The sequence below is a fragment of the Oryctolagus cuniculus genome, chromosome 11, assembly GCF_964237555.1.
Source record: "Oryctolagus cuniculus chromosome 11, mOryCun1.1, whole genome shotgun sequence".
Lineage (NCBI taxonomy): Eukaryota > Metazoa > Chordata > Mammalia > Lagomorpha > Leporidae > Oryctolagus > Oryctolagus cuniculus.
Genome location: NC_091442.1, coordinates 68,764,681 through 68,785,216, shown reverse-complemented (window position 1 = coordinate 68,785,216; position 20,536 = coordinate 68,764,681). Strand labels below are relative to the sequence as shown.

Below are 20,536 nucleotides of genomic sequence, written 5' to 3'. Positions count from 1 at the left end.
TTGGTAAAGTCAACAACAGGAGTCACTGTGCACTTACTCCTCATGTAGGATCTCTGTCCTTAATGTGCTGTGTATTGAGATTTAATGCTATAACGAGTACTCAAACAATATATTTCACTTTGTGTTTCTATAGGGGTGCAAACTGTTGAAATCTTTACTTAATGTATACTAAACTGATCCTCTGTAAAAAAAAAAAAAAAAAAAAAAAAAGAAAGAAAGAAATTATCAACTCCCAACTTGACTCTCACTGGGATTAAACATGACAATAGGTCTGATCTGATTTCATCATCATTTAAAAAAAATCATCTATTATTTTTCACTTTATGTTTCTGTGTGGGAGCAAACTGTTGAAATCCTTACTTAAGGTATACTAAGCTGATCTTCTGTATATTAAGATAATCGAAAATGAATCTTGATGTGAATGGAAGGGGAGAGGGAGTGGGAAAGAGGAGGGTAGTGGGTGGGAGGGACGGTATGTGGGGGAAGCCATTGTAATCCATAAATCGTACTTTAGAAATTTATATTCATTAAATAAAAGTTAAAAAAAATAAAATAAAATATGAAATAGATAATATAATTCACTGTTTTATCAAACTGAAGAAGAAAAGCTCATGGCTCTATTAATTGAAAGGAAAAAACTTGATAAAATTCAAACCTGTTTGTCATAAAAAGCTCAGAAAAATAGCAAGAGAGGGGAACTTTCGTAGCTTGATAAAGAATATCTACAGCTAACATAATACTTAAGGATGAAATAGTGAATGAATTTTCCCTAATATCAGAATAAAGCAAGGATGTTCACTCTCACCACTCTTACTCTATATAGAGCTGGAACTCCAACCAGTGCTTTATGCAATAAACAGAAATAAAGGCATGTAGATTGAAAATGAAAAAATCTAACAGTTGCTGTTTACAGAAGACATTATTGTCTACATAGAAAACCCAAAACTAAGTGAATTCAACAAGGTCACAAGATACAAGAAAAATACATAGAAATCAAGTGTATGTGTTTAGTAGCAATAAACATATACATTAAAATTAATAATATAACCATTACAATTCTTGCAAAAATTTCATGCTTGGTGTGAAACTAAAAAAAAATTCACAAAAACTTGTTTGCTGAAAATTAAAAGAAGCTGATTAAAGAAATCAAAGAGCATCTATATAATTGGAAAGGTATACCATGTTCAGGGCTTGGAAAAGTCATAGTAAAGATATTAATTCTTTCTGAATTCATATACAAGTTTAACACAAATCTAGTCCCAGTAAATTTTTGTAACTGTTGACAAAATTATTCCAAAAGTTACACTGGAAGACAAAGGAATAATTTAAAAAAAGAAGAAAGTGGGAGGACTCAGTCTCCCCAATTTCAAGACATACTGTGACTTATTATATAGATACAGTCATAAATTTTGTGTGGTATTGGTGGGGAGACTGACACATAGATCGGTAGAACCAAATAGAGAACCAAGTAGTAGACCCCATATAAATATGCCCAACTGGTTCTTAATAAGATATAAGTAATCCAAAAGTGAAAAGATACATATTCAAGTGCTGGAGTAATTGAACATCCATAGGCAAAAAAGCAAAAACAGAGTTGACCAAAGCCTCATCTTGTATGAAAGGTAACTCAAAGTGGACCACAGACCATAAAATTGAAAGACTGTAGACAATTTTTATAAACTGTAGGAAGGACATTGGAGAAAATTTTTAGGATCCAAGGCTTAGCAAAGAGTTCCTGTGCTTCACAGAAGTGTGATCAAAATTAAAAATATTTGCTCTATGGAAAAAAACAAGGAATCTAATTATAAAATGGAAAAAATGCATGATGGATATATAGATGGCAAGTAGTCAGTACACAAAAAGATGCTTTTACACTGTTGGTGGGAAAGTAAAGTGATATAGCTATAGCTACTCCAAAAAACCAAAAATACAAGAATAAATATGTGACTACCATATGACCTAAACATTATATTTTTGGACATTTATCCCATGGAAGAATACTTAGCATTCACAAAATGCCTGTACATGAATATTTATGGCAGCTTCTGTGATAGTAGCCAACAACTGGAAATAACCAAGAAGTTCTTCAGTCATTAAATGGTTAAAGAAACCGTGGTATATCTATACCATGGAAACTGCTCAGCAGTAAAATGAATAATCTATTGCTACAAGCAACTGCTTGGATAAATCACACACTGAGTAAAGACAGTCAACATCAGAAGCTTTATGCTGTATGATCTCATTTATTCTACATTCCCGAAATGACAAAGCTACAAAATAAGAAAATAGGTGGGCTGCCAGGAGTTGAGGAAGGAAAGAGGTGGGAGAAAATGGTGTATACCGGGAATCTGAGTGATCCTCATACTAATGGAAACCTGCTGTATCCCAGTTGTGATATTATATGATAGTTCTGTAAGATGTTATCCTTGAGGAGGGATCTCTATGTTATTTCTTACTTCCAATGTGTGAATCAATGATTATCTCAAAACTAAAAGTTTATGGTTTGGTGTTGTGGCACAGTGGGTTAAGCTGCTGCTTGTACTGCCAGCAACCCATATTAGAATGTGAATTCAAGTCCCAGCTACTCACTCCATTTTCTTTTCTTTTCTTTCTTTCTTTTTTTTTTTTTTTTTTTTTATTTGACAGGCAGAGTTAAACAGTGAGAGAGAGACAGAAAGGTCTTCCTTCCGTTGGTTCACCCCCAAAATGGCTGCCATGGCCAGCGCGCGGCACCGATCCAAAGCCAGGAGCCAGGTGCTTCCTCCTGGTCTCCCATGTGGGTGCAGGAGCCCAAGCACTTGGGCCATCCTCCACTGCCTTCCCGGTCCACAGCAGAGAGCTGGACTGGAAGAGGAGCAACTGGGACTAGAACCCGGCGCCCATATGGGATGCTGGCACCGCAGGCGGAGGATTAACCAAAAGTGAGCCATGGCGCTGGCCCCATTCACTCCATTTTCAACCTTGCTTTCCTGCTAGTGCAGCTGGGAAAGCAGCAGAAGATGGCCCAAATGCTTGGGCTCCTGCCACCCACCTGGGAGACCAGCATGGAGTTCTAGGCTTGTGGCTTTGGCTGTTGCAGCCATTTGGGGAATCAACCAATGATGGAAGAGTCAGTCTCTCTCTCTCTCTCTCTCTCTCTCTCAGTAAATAAATTGTACATTTTTTTTTAAAGAACTGAAAGTTTAATAAAAACAACAAAGTCCCATCAGTGGGTATCCTGATTCAATTGGTCTGGGATGGGCTTTGGCCTCAGAATTTTATAAGTTCCCTGAGTGATTATAACATGAAGCTAAAGTTGAAAAACTGCAACTTTAACTAAAGGACTTGAATTTCCCAGAACCCATGTATTTGACCACGTGTTATTCATTTCCCTGTTACACCTTCCCCTCCTCCAACACAGGCTGACTTCAGACCTTGGAGTAACTCTGCTGGCCCAGTCATAATGGGCCATCCCAGGATGCAGCACTAGGGTGTGTTTTTACTCTTGTCATAGCCGTTATTACTCTTTTTTTTTTTTTTAAGGAATTATTTTTTATTTATTTGAAAGAGTTACAGAGAAAGGTAGAACCAGAGAGAGAGAGAGAGAGGTCTTCCATTCCGCTGGTTCACTCCCCAAAACGGCCAGAGCTGAGCTGATCCGAAGGCAGGAGCTTCTTCCAGGTCTCTCACATGGGTGTAGAGGCCCAAGAACTTGGGCCATCTTCTACTGTTTTCCCAGGCCATAGTAGAGAGCTGGATCTGAAAAGGAGAAACCAGGACTTGAACCAGTGCCCATATGGGATGCAGGCACTGCAGACTGGGGCTTTAACCCGCTGTACCACAGTGCTGGTCCACCCTTATTACTCTTGGTTGTAATCTTACGTAAGTCTCCTCCCTTTCAGTGTTGGCACAATGGTCTGCTTTATCATTCCTTTCCTGTTTCTTCAGATCCTGAATTTTAAAGATTGCCAAAAATTAGGATTAACTCCCTTTTGCTGATATGAGGCCTAATGATAATTTTAAAATAAGAAATGAGACAAGAATATCCAAACACCAAGGGCTTTAGGGAACAAAATAAGATTATTATGCTGTACCTTTGTTCTGAACAGTGTCACACACAAAAAATAATAATATCTGCTGTGGGTTTGGAATGCCCTTGTGCCTATGATACTTCTTTTCATTTCGTGTGGTTTGCTTTGCTTTGCTTTCTTTTGCATTGCATGTCCAAGCAGACTCTGACCAATTTGATGGGATAGGGGCTGAGAGGATTGGCAAACCCTGAGAGCTTTGCCAGTCTTCTCATCCTAGGCCCTTGTTTCTGGTTGTCTGATTCTTCCTATAATTTCTCCTGTAGGAGACATGCCTGGTGGTGTCACATCTAGTTATAACCCCATTACCTCGCTCAGGGAGGCTTCTTGGATAGCCTCGCTCTATTCTTTCATGGTAGAATGGAACAGCAAGCTTATCCACCCTGGGAGCACGATTTCTTTGCAAGGATATATGTTTCATTTTGCAATGATGTAATATATATCTTGTGCTAAAAAAAATTCTTTGGGCACTTTTATTAATACTGTTGACTTTGTGAACTAATCTAGAGATAATTGGCCACTTTTGATGCTGGGTTATTCTGTCCACTGAAATAGTAAGTCCTAGATGGTGCGGATTTTTTGTAATTTGTTCACTGTTGTGTTGTCAGTTCCTAGAACACTGCCTGGCACATAGGAAGTGCTAAGCTATTACTGAATGAGAGATGGATACTTTTTCATTTTTTCTGCTCTTATATCCCTCAGAAGTGCTTTAACATGTTCTTTCTATAGATATTGTACATTTAAATTTCTTTTTTTTAGGAATTTTACCTGTGGGCTATTGTAAATAGGAACTTCTATGATAACTTCTAACTGGCTGTCTGTCTACATAAAGGATATGTTTTTTTGCATATTAATTGGGCAACCATCTGTATTCTCAAATTTCCTCATTTTTTTCTAAAGATTTTTCATGATTCTCTTGGTTTTGCAAATGATCATTGTTTCTTTTCTTAAAACCTGCTGGGCTTCAGTAATTTGAAAGATAGAATTAGAAACCCAAAGAAAAGCAGCCAACAAGTAAATCCCATGCTGTATGTGGAGATTCTTATTGATTATATTGAGTAAGTGGTAGTACAGATGTAAACCTGCAGTTTCCTTTCTATGATGATTATATATGGTGATTAAGGAAAGCATTAAATCCAGAACTACCTCATTCCTGCCAGTTGGGCATCACCTGTTCCCCATGCTGTTTACTAATTTGGAGAGACAATGATGTTGGATACAAGGTCCTCTTTACTGGGGGAGGTATTTACGCAGTTCAAATCGCAACAGAAAGAAATTCCCAGGACATATTGGCTTGCCCAAGTTCCAGGGTTTTACTGCAAAGTTTGCTCAGTAAGCTTTTGTGTATAAGTGAACTCATGCAAATGAATGCATCTGTCTTCATTTCGCTTTGCCACTATATCATTATGCAAACATTAAACACCAAAAAAGACATAAAATGATTGATTAGTTGTGTGAAGAATGCAGGGTAGCAGAAAGCAGTCTTCAGTAGCAGGTTCTTCCCTCTCCAGTCCATTTCTCCAGTTCAGAAACACCCATAACAGATTTAGTCAATTCTACAGGACCCAGAGAAACTTATTGGTAGTTAACATACTTATGATTCGGCCCATTTTCTTGCAACACTATTCCATCTTTGCTCCTGGGCTTTGCCTAATTTATATTATTTCTTTTGTCTGCTCAGCTCATCCTGATTGGTAAGCATGTACAGCATATTGGACAGAAGATAAAATTGTGAAAAAAATGTTGAAGCTGGAACCTTGACCCTTGAGTTCACAGGGGTACCCAACCCATCTCCCCTGTGATTCTTCCGCATGGCACACCCTGTGGCATGGTGGTCTGTGACTTTGCCTTTGCAGCTGGGTTATGAGCATCTTGAAGATCATGGCCTTAACTTTTTACATCTTGAAGTTTCTTGCTTGGGCTTACAGTAGGCATTCAGTAAATTCTTGAATCAGTGAGTTCACAATTACTCAATTAAGTGCTGTGTGAATATTTCCTTCACATTGTTAAAACTAGCTCTTGGGAAAAGATATGACATTTTTAAATGAAAAGATAATTGAGTGTTACAAGTTTAAAAGTAGATCAGTGTATTTCTATTTTTTATAGTGATAAAATTAAACTGAAGGAATTGAGCTTTTCTAGATTTCTAGGATTCAGGCAGAAGCCTGGAAAGAACCCATGTTCCTTGTAGAAAAAACTGCATTGCTTACCTCCAGTAAGACTGCACCTTTGAATCGGTATTCCATTTGTTCTGGGACCCTGCCCTTGAAAACCTGAGTATCTATAATCAAATGTTTAAATGTACAAGGTTATGCCACGTATTTAAAGAATATACAAAGAATTTTTGGTAGATACATTACATCTCTGCAGTGTGAACCGTCACCATCTACTATGTCATCTTAGTTACTTGAATTACTTTATTATTTTAATAATTTTTTAGCTAGTCTTATGTGAACAAGAATTGACAGAGGTTGTTAAGTCTGTCTCTTCATGTCGTGGTTCAGCCTGTGTAATTTTCTAGAGGATGAGGAAGGGGTAGTTTTGTTCTATTTTAAGTAGGCACAGGTGAATGTACACAGTGATGGACTTCTGTTACAAATGCTTCTGGTAAATGATGTAAAAGTTTCTGTAGTTCTATTCACTTGACAAGAATTTTCATTCTTGATTTTCAATTCCTATTTCATCCTTCATGCAAAATGCAATAGATGAAGCTGACTTCATACACACTTCCTTGGCTTCTTTAAAGGACTATAACAACCCACATAGGCAATCTAGTGAGACTGCCATGAAAAAGCAGACTTCTAGCCAGGTATACTGGGATACTAAAAATCACAGGACCTGGCACTCCTTTTTCTAAATGAATGTACCAGTCTACAGTAATGATATATTTAACTAGTCTTCAGCATTTTTAAAAGCTTTATTGGAGCCAGCGTTCTGTTGCAGTGAGTTAAGACACTGCTTGCAATGCTGGCATTCCACACCAGAACACTAGTTCTAGTCCTAGCCACTCTGCTTATGATCCAGCTCCCTACTAATGTGCCTGGGAAGGCAGCAGAAAGTGGTCCAAGTGTTTGAGCCCTTGCAACTCATTTAGGAGACCAGGATGGAGTTCCTAACTCCTGGCTTTGGTCTGGCCCGGAGCTAGCTATTGTGACCATTTGGAGAATGAACTAATGGACAATAGATGGATGGTCTCTCTCTCTCTCTCTCTCTCTCTCTCTCTCTCTCTCTCCCCCTTCTCTATCATCCACCTTTCAAAGAAATAAATACATCTTACAACAAAATTTGAGATTTATTAATTTTATTTATTTGAAAAGGAGAGCAACAAAGAGAGAAGCAGAGAGAGAAAGAGAGAAATCTTCCATCTACTGATCACTTACCCAATGGTTACACCAGGAGCCAGAAACTTCATTCACATCTCTCACATGGGTGGCAGGGGCCCAAGCACTTGGACTGTCTTCCTCTGCTTTCCCAGTTGCATTAGCAAACAGCTGTTTTGGAAATGGAGCCATCAGGACTCGAACCAGCACTCTGATATGGAATGCCAACATCACAACACCAGCCCCAAGGATTTAGCAGTCTTCAGAGCCCTACCTGAATGGCATTCTGTTCATCACAGAGGAAGTGGGTGCCCTATTGCCCCTTGCCTCCTACTGGATCATAAAAGAGATTATTTCTCTCCCTAACACAATTTGGTTTTTTCATTGGCTAGTGGATTGATATATCAGTAGCAACAATTTTAAAAACCTTTATGGTAAGCCTTCATAGAGACTTTCAAAGTTATAATTAACTGTTATATGTAATTAAGGAAAGAGCAGAGGTATGCAAATAGTCATTTTTAAATTTGATTTTGAAAAAGCAAGTCTGTTCTTGCATTTTAATGTGAATGTCTTTGATGTGCTCTAAGTTCGTAACCCCTGGAATTTATAACATGATTCGGGAGGAGTTGGAAAACTGTCTAGTTTGATCATGCCTACCCAGAAAGTGTGGTTGTAGGGCAGGGGGGAATAACATCACAGAGAATTGTAAAACAGTGTTTATCATAATTAGCCTCTGGACAGGTAAATATTGACTCTACTCTTATTTCTGGAAGAAAGGATATTCTTAAAGTTTACTTACTTTCTGCTTTGCCCAGCACTGAGAGAGTAGAGTCTATGCTTGGCATATACACATTATCCCTACAAAGATCTGTGAGATTTTAAAATTTGATCAAGGGCAGGCATTTGTTGTAGCAGTGAAGATGCCCTTGGGATTCCCATGTCTTATATTAGTATGCCTGGGTTCAAGTCCTAGCTCTGCTGTGAATTTCAGCTTCCTGCTAATGCATGCCCTGGAAGGCAACAGGTGATGGTTCAAATAGTTGTGTCCCTGCCACCCACATGAGAGATCCAGATTGAGTTCTTGGCTCCTGGCTTGGGGCTGCTCTAGCTCTGGCTGTTCCAGGTATTTAGAGAGTTAACTGGCAAATGAAATATTTCTCTCTCTCTCTGTCTCTCTCTCTGTCTGCCTCTCAAATTTTTAAAAGCTACAATAATGTTAATGTCATTATTCAAATATAAAAAACTAATAAAATTAGATCTCCCATATGGGTGGCAGAAACTCAAGTACCTGAGCTATCATCTGCTGCCTCTCAAACATATTAGCAAGAATTCTGGATCGGAAATAGAGTAACTGGGACTTGAACCAGACACTCTGATATGGGATGCAAGCATCGCGAGCTGCAACTTAACCCACTGTACCACAACTACCCTGAGAATGAGGGATTCCTGGCAGTTAATCAGAACTTCTGAGGACCAGCTCTGCCTTGCTGTATGATGATACATTCTGCAAGAAACTCTGAGTTGTTACCTGAGCCACTGTACTCTGCGTCTGAAAGACAAAGTAGCACAAGTATATTTTTCTTGAACTGGTAGAAAGCTCTCTTCCGTCAGTTGACTTCCTAGTCTGCTGCGGTTGTACTGTATGCATTTGTATTCCTATTTAAAATTCCATTCTAACTGCTTGCAACTTCCTACTGCTCCCTTTGGAGTTACAACCAGAGAAAGTCATTTGAGAATGGCAGAAAACAAAGGATGAAATAATCTCTTGAATGTAGACAGTGCAGGCTACTTATTGTCAGCCAAGAGTGAAGTACCCCATGGGCACTCATTTGAATAACCTCTCATGGGATATCTGCTGAACTTTATCCACATGCACATCTTTCTAAGATCCTCTGCAGATTATAAATGGAAGGAGGCCAAAGGACTTTTCTCATAAAAAGAAAAGTAGAAAGGCTTTGGGGAGAAGTCGCTTAATCCTCCCCAGAACAACATCAGTGGTTTTGCTCTCATTTAATCAAGCAAATGCTTTTCTTTTAACAGAAGAGTTCAAGGGCTCCACCGTTGTTGAACTGATGAAGAAGGAAGGCACGACCCTGGGTCTGACGGTGTCGGGAGGAATTGATAAGGACGGCAAGCCAAGGGTGTCTAATCTGCGGCAAGGAGGAATCGCTGCCAGGTACCTGCCTCATGGGGGAATATGGGAGAAGGAACACAGCATGTAATTAATTCAAAAATTAAAGCTTTATCAGAAAAGGTCGCTAATAAATAAGTGACAGCTGCCATCTGCTAAGCTGTGCCTCCCTGCAGAGTGGCACAGAGGGCCTGGTCTCAGAAGTTGTTCCCGGGGTCTGCCGGCACGGCTTCCCTGGCCTGTGCTGGAGTCACCGGGGAGGTTCTTCTGTCGTCTCAGGAGCAGCCCTCACAAGGCTTCACAAGGTTCTAACGAGCCCCACGCCTTCCACTGAGCAGCAGGAAGGCTGCAGTGGGCAGAAGACACTTGCATGGTCTCAGTGTGAAAAGCATGACCCAGGGAACGTGTCAAGGGGAAGCTGCCAAAGAGGCATGTGGCTCGTCTAGACAGAGCGCAGGCCCCGTTCCAAGTCTGAGTACAGATTTTGCTTTTCCACATCCTCTCTCCTTTTCTGCGTGTGAGAGTTTCCTTCTCGCCAAGACGGTTTTCAAGAGAACAGAAGGTTTAGAGAGGGAGGTCTCACATCCTTCCCCTGAGCCACATGCTGCTCCAGTTACTGCCAAAGGCAGGATGCCCTGGCTGCTGTGCAGTGCAGGGCTTCCTTTACAGGCACACTGTCAACGGCTCTCAGCGGCAGGTGTCTGGTGCAGTGATCCAGATATCACTGTGACACCTGCATCCCAGATTGCAGTGCCCGGGTTTGAATCCTAGCTCTGTTCCGGATTCCAGCTTCCATGAATGCCCACCCTGGGAGGCAGCAGGTGATGGATCAAGTAGCTGAGTCCCTGCCATCTGCGTGGAAGACCTGGATTGAGTTCCCTGCTCCCAGCTCTGACCAGGCCCGTCCCCAGCTGTTGCAGGCATCTGGGGAGTGAACCAGCTGATTGAAGGTCTCTCTCTGTCTCTGTGTATGAGACTTTCAAATAGATACATAAACAAGTATCTGTCCCCTCTCAGCAAGAGGGGATAGAAGAAGCAGGTTTCACTAAAGTCAGGTTAGCATATCTTAAATCCTGGACACCAATGTTCTTGTGCACATACTTCCAAGTCAAATTTTCTTTCTTTATAAAGCATCTTTCCAAAATAATGTGTACTTTTAATGACAAGCCTCTTTGTACAGTTTGTAGACTGACTCCAGCTGAGTGTTCTATGATCTGAGATATTGTTTGTAACAAAGCCTAAAGTGAACTCAAGCAGCTTAATCCACTTTCCTTAGGCTATTAAAAGAGACATCTTTCCACACCCACAGCCTCCTTTATTTTATAGTAGTTATGGCCAGTCCATGATGCTAGGGCTTCATATGTCTTCAGAGCTCCTTTGTGTCTAGCCCTTGAAGCAAATATGAACAGGGAAAATATTGCTTTCAGTTGTATTAGTGCCACGATTAAAAGTAATACTGGGCCTTTAATATGGAGCATTAAAAATCATCAAATATTCATTGCTTAAGGCATTGCTATTTTGCAGATAAAGTTTCAAAATAATTAAAGATAAGGTCTCTGCCCTAAAGAGGCTTACAGTCTACTAGGGGTGAAAAAGTATAAAATAGCCTGGGGAAGTTTGGGAGCAGTAATGGGGTTCCATAATGGTAAAAAAGCAACAGCGCGCGTGTTACAACAGCCTTAGGTGGTTACGTTGCCATAGATTGCAGTCAAGCCAAGGTCAAAGCAACAGCATGGACTTCAAGCTGGAGGTGTAAGGATGGCTCTCTGAAGGGGGAATGCGTGGAGCTGGACCTGTGTAAAATAAATGCAGGAGGTAGGGGTGAACATTTGGCCTAGTGGCTGGGATGCCCACATCATGTGTCATGGTCCCTGGGTTTGATAGCCAGCTCTAGCTCCTGACTCCAGCTTCCTGCTAACACAGACTCTGGGAGGCAGCAGGTGATGCCTGAAAAGATTCTGCTGTTGCTACCCACGTGAGATCCCTGGTTTGAGTTCCCACATCCCTGGCTTCAGTTTGGCCCAGCCCTGAGCATTGCAAATATTTGCAGAGTGAACCAGTGGATGGGGCCTTTCTCTCTCTCTCTCCCACTCCCTCCTTTTCCCTCACCCCTCCCCCTCCTGCTCCCCTCCCTCTCCCCTTCCCCTTCTCTTTCTCTCTCTCTCACTCTCCATTTCTCTCTCTCTCTCCCTCCCTTTCCTCTCTCTCCTCTCTTTCTCTGCCTCTCAAATAAAGTTGTAAATGTATAAAGAATTTTAAGTATTTCAATTTTGGGAGAAGATTTTATTGAAAGCCCTTATCAGTGACACAAATTTTAATTCCTTTCATTGGTCTTGCTGTCTGCTTTTAGTTTGGAAGCAGAGTTTGGAGAAAAGCCCAAGAGCAGCCAAAGTTCTGTTATAGTGGTAAAGAGAAATGGGATGTTACCGAAAACCAATACTTGCATTGTAATTTCTTCTTCCCCAACACTCTATATCACTCCTGCTAAATAATAAATAACAAAAAATAGATAGTAAGCAATAAATAGCAAAATAAGCTGACTCTGCCCTTTGCCCTGGGCAAACTCCCAGTGAAGATAATGGAATCTATGAAATGTCTGAAATCCAGACAGCAAAAATGAGAGGGATTAAGAAGAAAAAGACCTGGAACTTCTCAGATCTTCCCCTACAGAACCAATCCTTTACAGACAGAGTAGTTTTTAAAAGTTTTCTTTATTTTGTTTACAAGTACTTTTGAAAAGAAAAGTAGCAACAGGGAAAAAAAATCCAAGATAGTGCAAGACCCAGAGTAAGACTCTAAAGTACAAGAGGAGGTCAAAAAGTTTATGAAAAAAGGAATTAAGGGATAAATTTATTTTGGTGCCAAAAAATTTGGGGGGCTCCATATAGTTTTTTTCTTTAACTTTTTGAAGACCCTCTCTGTGCATGGATTTCCAACCTTGTGTGCACAAAAACATTCCATTCTCCATGAACTCTTTGAAAGCCCGGCATGTAATACATGGCATGAGTAGGGGGACTCATTGACTATCTTCCACCCTCGTTGTCTTCCAGCTCTTAGGGGCTGGCCACTTCCTCGGAGGCAGGGCCCCTGCTCTGTCCACCTTCCAGACTTCTTCACAAAAGTAAGAGGAAAATAGTCAGACTGGCCAGTCGGGAGGACGGGTCCACTGAAGGGACATTGTCTGTTTTGCAGAAGTGACCAGCTGGATGTGGGTGACTACATCAAAGCAGTGAATGGGATCAACCTGGCCAAATTCCGCCATGATGAGATCATCAGCTTGCTGAAGAACGTCGGGGAGAGAGTGGTTCTTGAAGTCGAGTATGAACTTCCACCAGTCTGTAAGTAATCACAACGCAGGAGCAGAACACCTGTACCACGTTGTTTCCAGACACAAATGGCTTCTTAGACTTTTCCTTTGCCATCATTGTCTAATTACAGGAATGACAGAGTAGTTTCTTCATATTTAAAAATTATTTTTGATGTTTATTTTTTAAACTACTTGAAATGCAGAATGACAGATCTCACACACACACACACACACACAGAGAGAGAGAGAGAGAGAGAGAGAGATCCTCATATACCTGCTTGTTCCCTCCCCAAATGTCAGCAACAGCCAGGGCTGGGCCAGGCTGAAGCCAGGAACCCAAAACTCTACCTGAGTTTGACAGGTAGGTGGCAGGGACCCAGGCACTTGAACCATCATCTGCTGCCTCCCAGGCTCATTATCAGGAAGCTTGATCAGAAGCAGAGTAGCCAGGATGTGAACCCAGGCACTCCAACACGGGATCGAGGGGTCCCCAGGTGCCAGCTTAACCCTCTGTACTACAACACCACCCCTTAAAATTATTTAAGTTGAAGAATGTATTGCCTACTCAGGTAAATTTTTAAAAGCATGGTGGATATGTTTGGTTGGTGGCTAAGATGCCACTTGGGATACCTGTGTCGCATCATGGAATGCCTGGGTTCAAGTCCTGGCTCCACTCCTGTTTCCAGTTTTCTGCTAATGTAGACCCTGTGAGGCATCAGTGTTGGTTCAAGTAGTTGGGTTCCTGCTACCACATGGGAGACTGAATTGAGTTCCTGGTTTCTGATTTTTTACCTGGTCCAGGCCAAACTATTGCAGGTATTTGGGGATTGAATTGGCAGATGAGAGTTCACTCTTGTTCTCTTTTTCTTTCTCCCTCTGCTTCTTAAATAAATTCAATAGGTAGGTAGGTAGGTAGGTAGGTAGGTAGGTAGATAGATAGATAGATAGATAGATAGATAGATAGGGAGGGAGGGAGGGAGGGAGGGAGGGAGGGAGGGAGGGAAACAGTGAATAAGACTCATTTTCTATTAAGCTGGCCTGTGCTCATCGTATTTCCCATTTAGGCTTTGGCACTTAACTATTTTAAGGAGCAGTCAACATATTGATAACTTCTGTGCATTAAGTAGAATATAAGTTTTATAATTGGCAATGAGGTTTAGGAAAGCATATTTTGCATGTTTTTTTGTATGGATGTTCACTTCTGAACCATGAAAATTGTTTCATAACACATTATTATCAAGTAATAGTAATAGTAGTAATAATAAGAGCTGACAACACATTTTGAGAGTTTATTAAGTGCTCAAGATTAAAAGGAACTTGACTTGCATTTCCATATTTAATCCTCACCACAAGGAAAGGCAACATAGCAGAGATTAATGTTAGCATTAATAGCCAGATTGAAATTCCGGCTTCAGCCGGCGCCGCAGCTCACTAGGCTAATCCTCCACCTTGCGGTGCCGGCACACCGGGTTCTGGTCCCGGTCGGGGCACCGGATTCTGTCCCGGTTGCCCCTCTTCCAGGCCAGCTCTCTGCTGTGGCCTGGGAGTGCAGTGGAGGATGGCCCAAGTCCTTGGGCCCTGCACCCCATGGGAGACCAGGATAAGCACCTGGCTTCTGCCATCAGATCAGCGTGGTGCGCCGGCCGCAGTGCGCCGGCCACGGCGGCCATTGCAGGGTGAACCAACGGCAAAGGAAGACCTTTCTCTCTGTCTCTCTCACTGTCCACTCTGCCTGTCAAAAAAAAAAAAAAAAAATATCCGGCTTCAACTTTTACTAACTACGTGCTGTTACATTCACTGGTACTTAAACTTTCTGTGTTTCAGTTCTCACATCTCAGAATGGTTCTAATATTAGTTCCTACTCATAGATTTGTTACGATTAACTGAGTTAATATTTATAAAACAACTTAGAACAATTTCAGGCAATAGGAGAGTTTGTGATAAGTAATAAATCAATTAACAAAGGGTAGGCATTATTATCTTCATTATTCTCATTTTGCAGAGGCTTAAGTATCTTTCCTAAATTAGTAGATGGCATAGTTATAATCTGACCCAGGTTGTCTGACTCTGAAGTGTATAAGCTTCTTTATTATGATGTATACTCTGGGTAATAGGCATGTTACTGGTGCCTTGCCTTTAATGTTATGTTGTCTGAGCACCAAGTCTTATGTTATTTGCTATTAACATGGTGCTACCCTGGAAAACCTCTTTGCTCTGCCATACTGGTGAGAACTCAAATTGGTTCTGAAGAGTTGATAATAATTCATTTGTTCAGCAGTGACTTACTGAGCATTTACTATGTTCCAGACACTACCATATAGTTGGAGCTTGGGTTGCAACAGAGGAATTCACATTCTAGCAGGAAAAGACAGATAATAAAAGTGTAATAAGTAATTTATATGTACAGGTCATGCATGCTATGAGAAGAACTTAAAGCAAGGAGAGGGTTTGGGAGTGCTGTGATCAAGGTTGGATTGCAACTTTGAATAGGGTTGTTAGAAAGAGTTCATTGAGAAGGTGACATTGGCCCATGACTTAAAGGGGGTGATGGAGTTGGCTATATGAGTAATTTTTTTAAAAAATTATTTATTTAGTTGAAATGCAGAGTTACAGAGAGGCAGAGTCAGAGAGAGAGAGACATCGACATCGACATCTTCTGGTTCACTCCTCAGATGGCTGCAATGGCCAGAGCATGGCTGATCCGAAACCAGGAGCCAGGAGCTTCTTCTTGGTCTCCCACATGGGTGCAGGGGCTCAAGGACTTGGGCCATCCTCCACTGCTTTCTCAGGTCATAGCAGAGAGCTGGATCAGAAGTGGACCAGCTGGGACTTGAACCAGCGCCCATATTTGATGCCAGTACTGCACTGGCCCGACTGTATTACTTTCTAAAGGAAGAGGGTTCCAAGACATAGGAACAGTCAGTGCTAAGAACAAAAGGTAGGAATATGCCAGGCATTGTTCGAGAAACATTAAGAAGGGCAGCATGGCTGAAGCAAAGTGAGCAAGAAAAGGTTCTGTCTGCTATGTTGAGAATGGATTGCAGGGGACAGGGTTACAAGCTCAGGGGTAAGTTGAGAAGCTGTTGCAGTATTCTTGTTAAAAGGTGGTGGAAGAATTGGATTCTGGATCTGTTTTGAAGGTAGACCAAGAGGATTTCTTGATGGATCTGGTGTAGGTGATTCAGGGATAGAGGAGTTAAGGACAGTCCCAGGGTTTTGAACCTGAGCGATGGGAAGAATGCAGGTGGTGTTAGCAAGGGTGGGTTAAAATGTGGGCAGAGCTGATTTGTGGAGGGGCAGTGAGAACTTCGTTGTTTAAATTGCTACCTTTGCTGCACAAGGGGACATGTAAAGGAAAGAGCTGGAGATAGAGTTTGGAGTTTGGAAGAAAGGGCTAGACTGCCAAGATAAATTTGAGCATCATGGAGCATAAATGGTGTTTGAAGCATAGGGACCATGTTAGAGCTTTCAGGGAATGTGGGCATTACCAATCACAAGTCCTATTCTTAACATAAAACCTAACATTGAAAATCTAGCAGTCATTTTATAACAAAATCAATTGAATTCCAAGTTCAAAAACCTTGCTGCAGTGTTTTTCATTTTCAGCAAGAGTAGGCAGTAAAATCGAGTAATAACTGCCTGGATTGTTAAATGTTAATGGTCACTAGTTAAATGTCAGCTTTGCCCATTTCTAACTTTGTAACCTCAGGCATGTTATTTAAGTTCTCTGAACCTTAGGTTTGTCGTCTGTAAAATGGCAATAGTAGTTGTAGGGTTTTTGTAAGGATTCAATGCTATAACTACCTAATCATTATTCAGACCATTATGACGTCCTTGGTAAGTAACTAATAATGTTAGCCATTACAGTAGTCCCCCCCTTGCCCACAGGGACCCATGAAGCTTGGCTCACAGTCAGCCCTACATATATTGTATTTCTTATACATTCAGACCTGTGATAAAGCTTAATTTATAAATTAGAAACAGTAAGATTAACAAAAGCTGATAATAAAATGGAATTATTATAATATACTATAATAAAAGAATTTTGCACCTCCTGTTTTCAGAATATGAATGTTTCATGATTTTTTTTCAGTATTTTAAGTGATTCAGATTTTGGGGTTTCTGGGGAGACTTGAAGGAGATATTTGGCTATAGGTAACTAAAACCATGGAAATCAAAACTGTGGATAAGGGGAGACTCCTGTATTATTGTTGCAAATATTACACTGAAAGCATTATGTTTCCTTGAACTTTTCATGAATCAGTTTGCTTTGAAGTCACTATCCCAAACCATTGCCAAGGAGTTGAAAGAAACCAGATGTCTGGAACTAATGCCCCTTGATTTTGTGTTTGTTTGTTGTGTTTGATCGACAGAAAAAGAGAGTTCCAATCTCCTGATCCACTCCCCCCAAATATCCATAACATCCCGGGCTGGGCTAGGCTGAAACCAAGAATCAAAAACTGAATCCAGGTCTCCCACACGGTTGGCAGGGACCCAACCACTTAAATCCACTTGCTGATTCCCAGTTGCATATTAGCAGGAAGCCAGCATCAAGAGTGGAGTCCATACTCAAATTCAGGTACTCTGATATGGGATTCAAGCATTCCAAGCAGCATGTTAACCACTAGGTCCAACATCCACCCCTAATTATGTGCTTTTATTTCAATGGAAATATGAATATAAATAAAATACAATTTTTCCTTAAAAAAAAAAAGAAGTGTTAGTATAGCTTCCAGGGTGAGGCCAACAATAGAGAATTGCCCATGGCTTCAGTGCCACCATTTTTGGAAAGACTTGAAGGAGGCAGTGCAGGTCGAGTAGGAAGAGGAACATTACGGGCAGGGAGTATAACAAGGGGGTAAGATGATAGCACACGCACAGGTGAAACAGCAGACAGGTTGGAGTTGCTGGATCAAAAAGGGAAAGGCAGAGAGGGCCTGGAGAGGGATAAGGCCAGGGAGGTGCACAGCAACCAAACAAGGAGGACCTGTATGTGGTATCATGGGACTTGGATGGCATCACTTGGGCAACATGGAACCTTAAAGGCTTTTAAAACTGGGGGCAGCAGCAGCAGATCTTAGCTTTGGATTTTCACTGTGAGAGACTAAACAGAGAATAGATCAGAGGCTACACCCCTGAAGGCTGCTGGAATTTTCCAATAGTGAGGTGATTTCCTATATCCACTGCACATTAGTAGAATTAAAAAGGACAGGATGGGTACCAGAAATGTTTAGAAGTTAATATGACCTCATGATTAAACCAAATTATTCTTCCTGAAATAACAAAGCTAATGAAAATGGGAAAATATTTTAAAAATGCAAAAATATCCATTTTTTTTCTGCTGGAAATGAGATAGAAGAGGTGTATTCTCCAAGGATGATGTCTGTCTCTTTCTATTACATTTGGAGAAATTAATAAGATTTTTGAGTTCACAGAGATTGAAAAGATTAATAAGCTCTCCGTTCACTTGGCTCAGACAGTGGGAACACAGGGACACCTCCTGCCCCATCTCCCTCCCGCAGTTGAGCCTCAGCAAGAACTGACTGCCAGAAGCTAAGCTGCCCAAGGCCAAGACTGTGGGCTCTCAAGGTCACAGCTTAGCCAACCCCAGAGTTCCAAAAGAACTGGAGAAAGAGTGTGTGTGTGTGTGTGTGTGGGTGTGATCTGATAGAGGAAAGATTGAAGTTTCTCCTTTAGCAAGCTATTTGTGATTTCTGAGGTTCAGTTTCTTTATGAAAATGAAAGGACTTCTCTATATGAACTTTAAAGTTCTTTTTGACTTTAACAAATGTTTTGAGACTTTATTAGATGAAATATTTGTGAACTGTTTCTTAGGTATTTATTTATTAAAAGTTGGTCTATTCCAAGTGATCAATTTCAGTTCACAATTGATCATAATGAAAGGACTAAGAGTCAAAGGGAGCACATAAACAAGTCTAGTACCTGCTAACACTAACCGATAGAATAAATAAAGGGGAGAGTGATCCAACATGGGAAGTGAGATACTCAGCAGACTCAGAATGGCAGATGTCCTAAATAGCACTCTGGCCTCAGAATCAGCCCTAAAGGCATTCGGATCTGGCTGAAAAGCCCATGAGAGTATTTCAGGCATGGAAAGCCAAGACACTCTGGCAAAAGATCTCTGTGAGTGAGATCCCAGTGGAAAGAACAGGTCTTCAAAGAAGGACGTACCTTTCTCTGAAGGGAGGAGAGAACCTCCACTTTGACTATGACCTTGTCTAAACAAGATAAGAGTCGGAGAACTCAGAGGGCTTCCATAGCCTTGGAAACTCATGACTGGAGCATAGGGAGATTACTGATGCCATAGACAGGAGTGTTAATTGGTAAAGTCAACAACAGGAGTCACTGTGCACTTACTCCTCATGTAGGATCTCTATCCTTAATGTGCTGTACATTGAGATTTAATGCTATAACGAGTACTCAAACAATATATTTCACTTTGTGTTTCTATGGGGGTGCAAACTGTTGAAATCTTTACTTAATGCATACTAAACTGATCCTCTGTAAAAAAAATAAAAAAAATTAAAAAAAAAAAGAAATTATCAACTCCCAACTTGACTCTCACTGGGATTAAACATGACAATAGGTCTGCTCTGATTTCATCATCATTAAAAAAATCATCTATTATTTTTCACTTTATGTTTCTGTGTGGGAGCAAACTGTTGAAATCCTTACTTAATGTATACTAAGCTGATCTTCTGTATATTAAGATAATCGAAAATGAATCTTGATGTGAATGGAAGGGGAGAGGGAGTGGGAAAGGGGAGGGTTGTGGGTGGGAGGGACGGTATGGTGGGGAGCCATTGTAATCCATAAAAAATAAAAAAAAAAAGTTGGTCTAGAGATGTAACTTGTGCCACATAATCCCTAAAGAATCTTGAAATGTTATATAGTTTTCATCCATTTTCAGTTAACGCATAAAAGTCCCTCTGTAAGCCTTAAATATTTGGAAAGTGTATGATTCCTGGCAAGTTGCTCATTTTACATGTCTTTAAATACTTTTCCATTCAAACTTTGGGGCTACAGATTTGTCTCATTTAATAAAAAATGTCTGCCATATGATCTAATTGGCAAAGGCAGTCTGCATTGTTAAACTGTTAGTAAAATGGACTGTCATTCTATCGAAAAGTGCTTTTTTTTAACTCAAACATGTTCCAGCATGTCACTGAGCCAGCCTTCTTCCTTCTCAATTCTGAGATACATAGAGGATACAGGAGGATGACGACGATGATGATGATAATGGTGGTGGTGGTGGTGGGGATGTTGATGGAGGGGAAAGTCTGAAATTTCCTCCATGAGGCTTATTGTGCAATTGAGTCTAAAGGAGCAACAGTTTCTCTGAGAAAGCACTGGCACAGGAAGAAAGAGAACAAGACCATCCACAAGAAGCTGTTACCAGCCTTGACTTTCATCTCTTAACCTCCCAATGGCAAAAGCAAGTCACATGGGCAGGAGCAACATAATGAGGTGGCAAAGTACATAAGTCCTGTTTTCCTGTTGAGGTAGGAGGTCAGGAAGTAGAGAAGGAGCACACAATTTAGAAAAATCTGATCTACCACAATAAAAGAACTGCATAGGAGTGCACGCATATTCACATATAGAAACAAGCAAGAATACAACCAAAATACAGAAGAAAAGTGTCTTTGCACTGTGAAATGTGTTTCTTCCTAGCGCTTTGACTCTTCAGGTA

At 40.8% G+C, this 20,536-nt stretch overlaps 1 protein-coding gene across 13 annotated transcripts in view; it reads left to right on the top strand.

Annotated features, from left to right (window-relative positions):
- The window catches only part of GRIP1 (glutamate receptor interacting protein 1), a 739,429-nt gene that overhangs the window by 566,644 nt on the left and 152,249 nt on the right, over positions 1–20,536 (top strand). For all 13 annotated transcript variants that reach the window (XM_051846415.2, XM_051846410.2, XM_051846412.2 and 10 more), the window contains 2 exons: positions 9,428–9,563; positions 12,711–12,856. In XM_051846415.2, the coding sequence (XP_051702375.2) occupies positions 9,428–9,563; positions 12,711–12,856 (282 nt within the window). The remainder of the gene's footprint in view (positions 1–9,427; positions 9,564–12,710; positions 12,857–20,536) is intronic.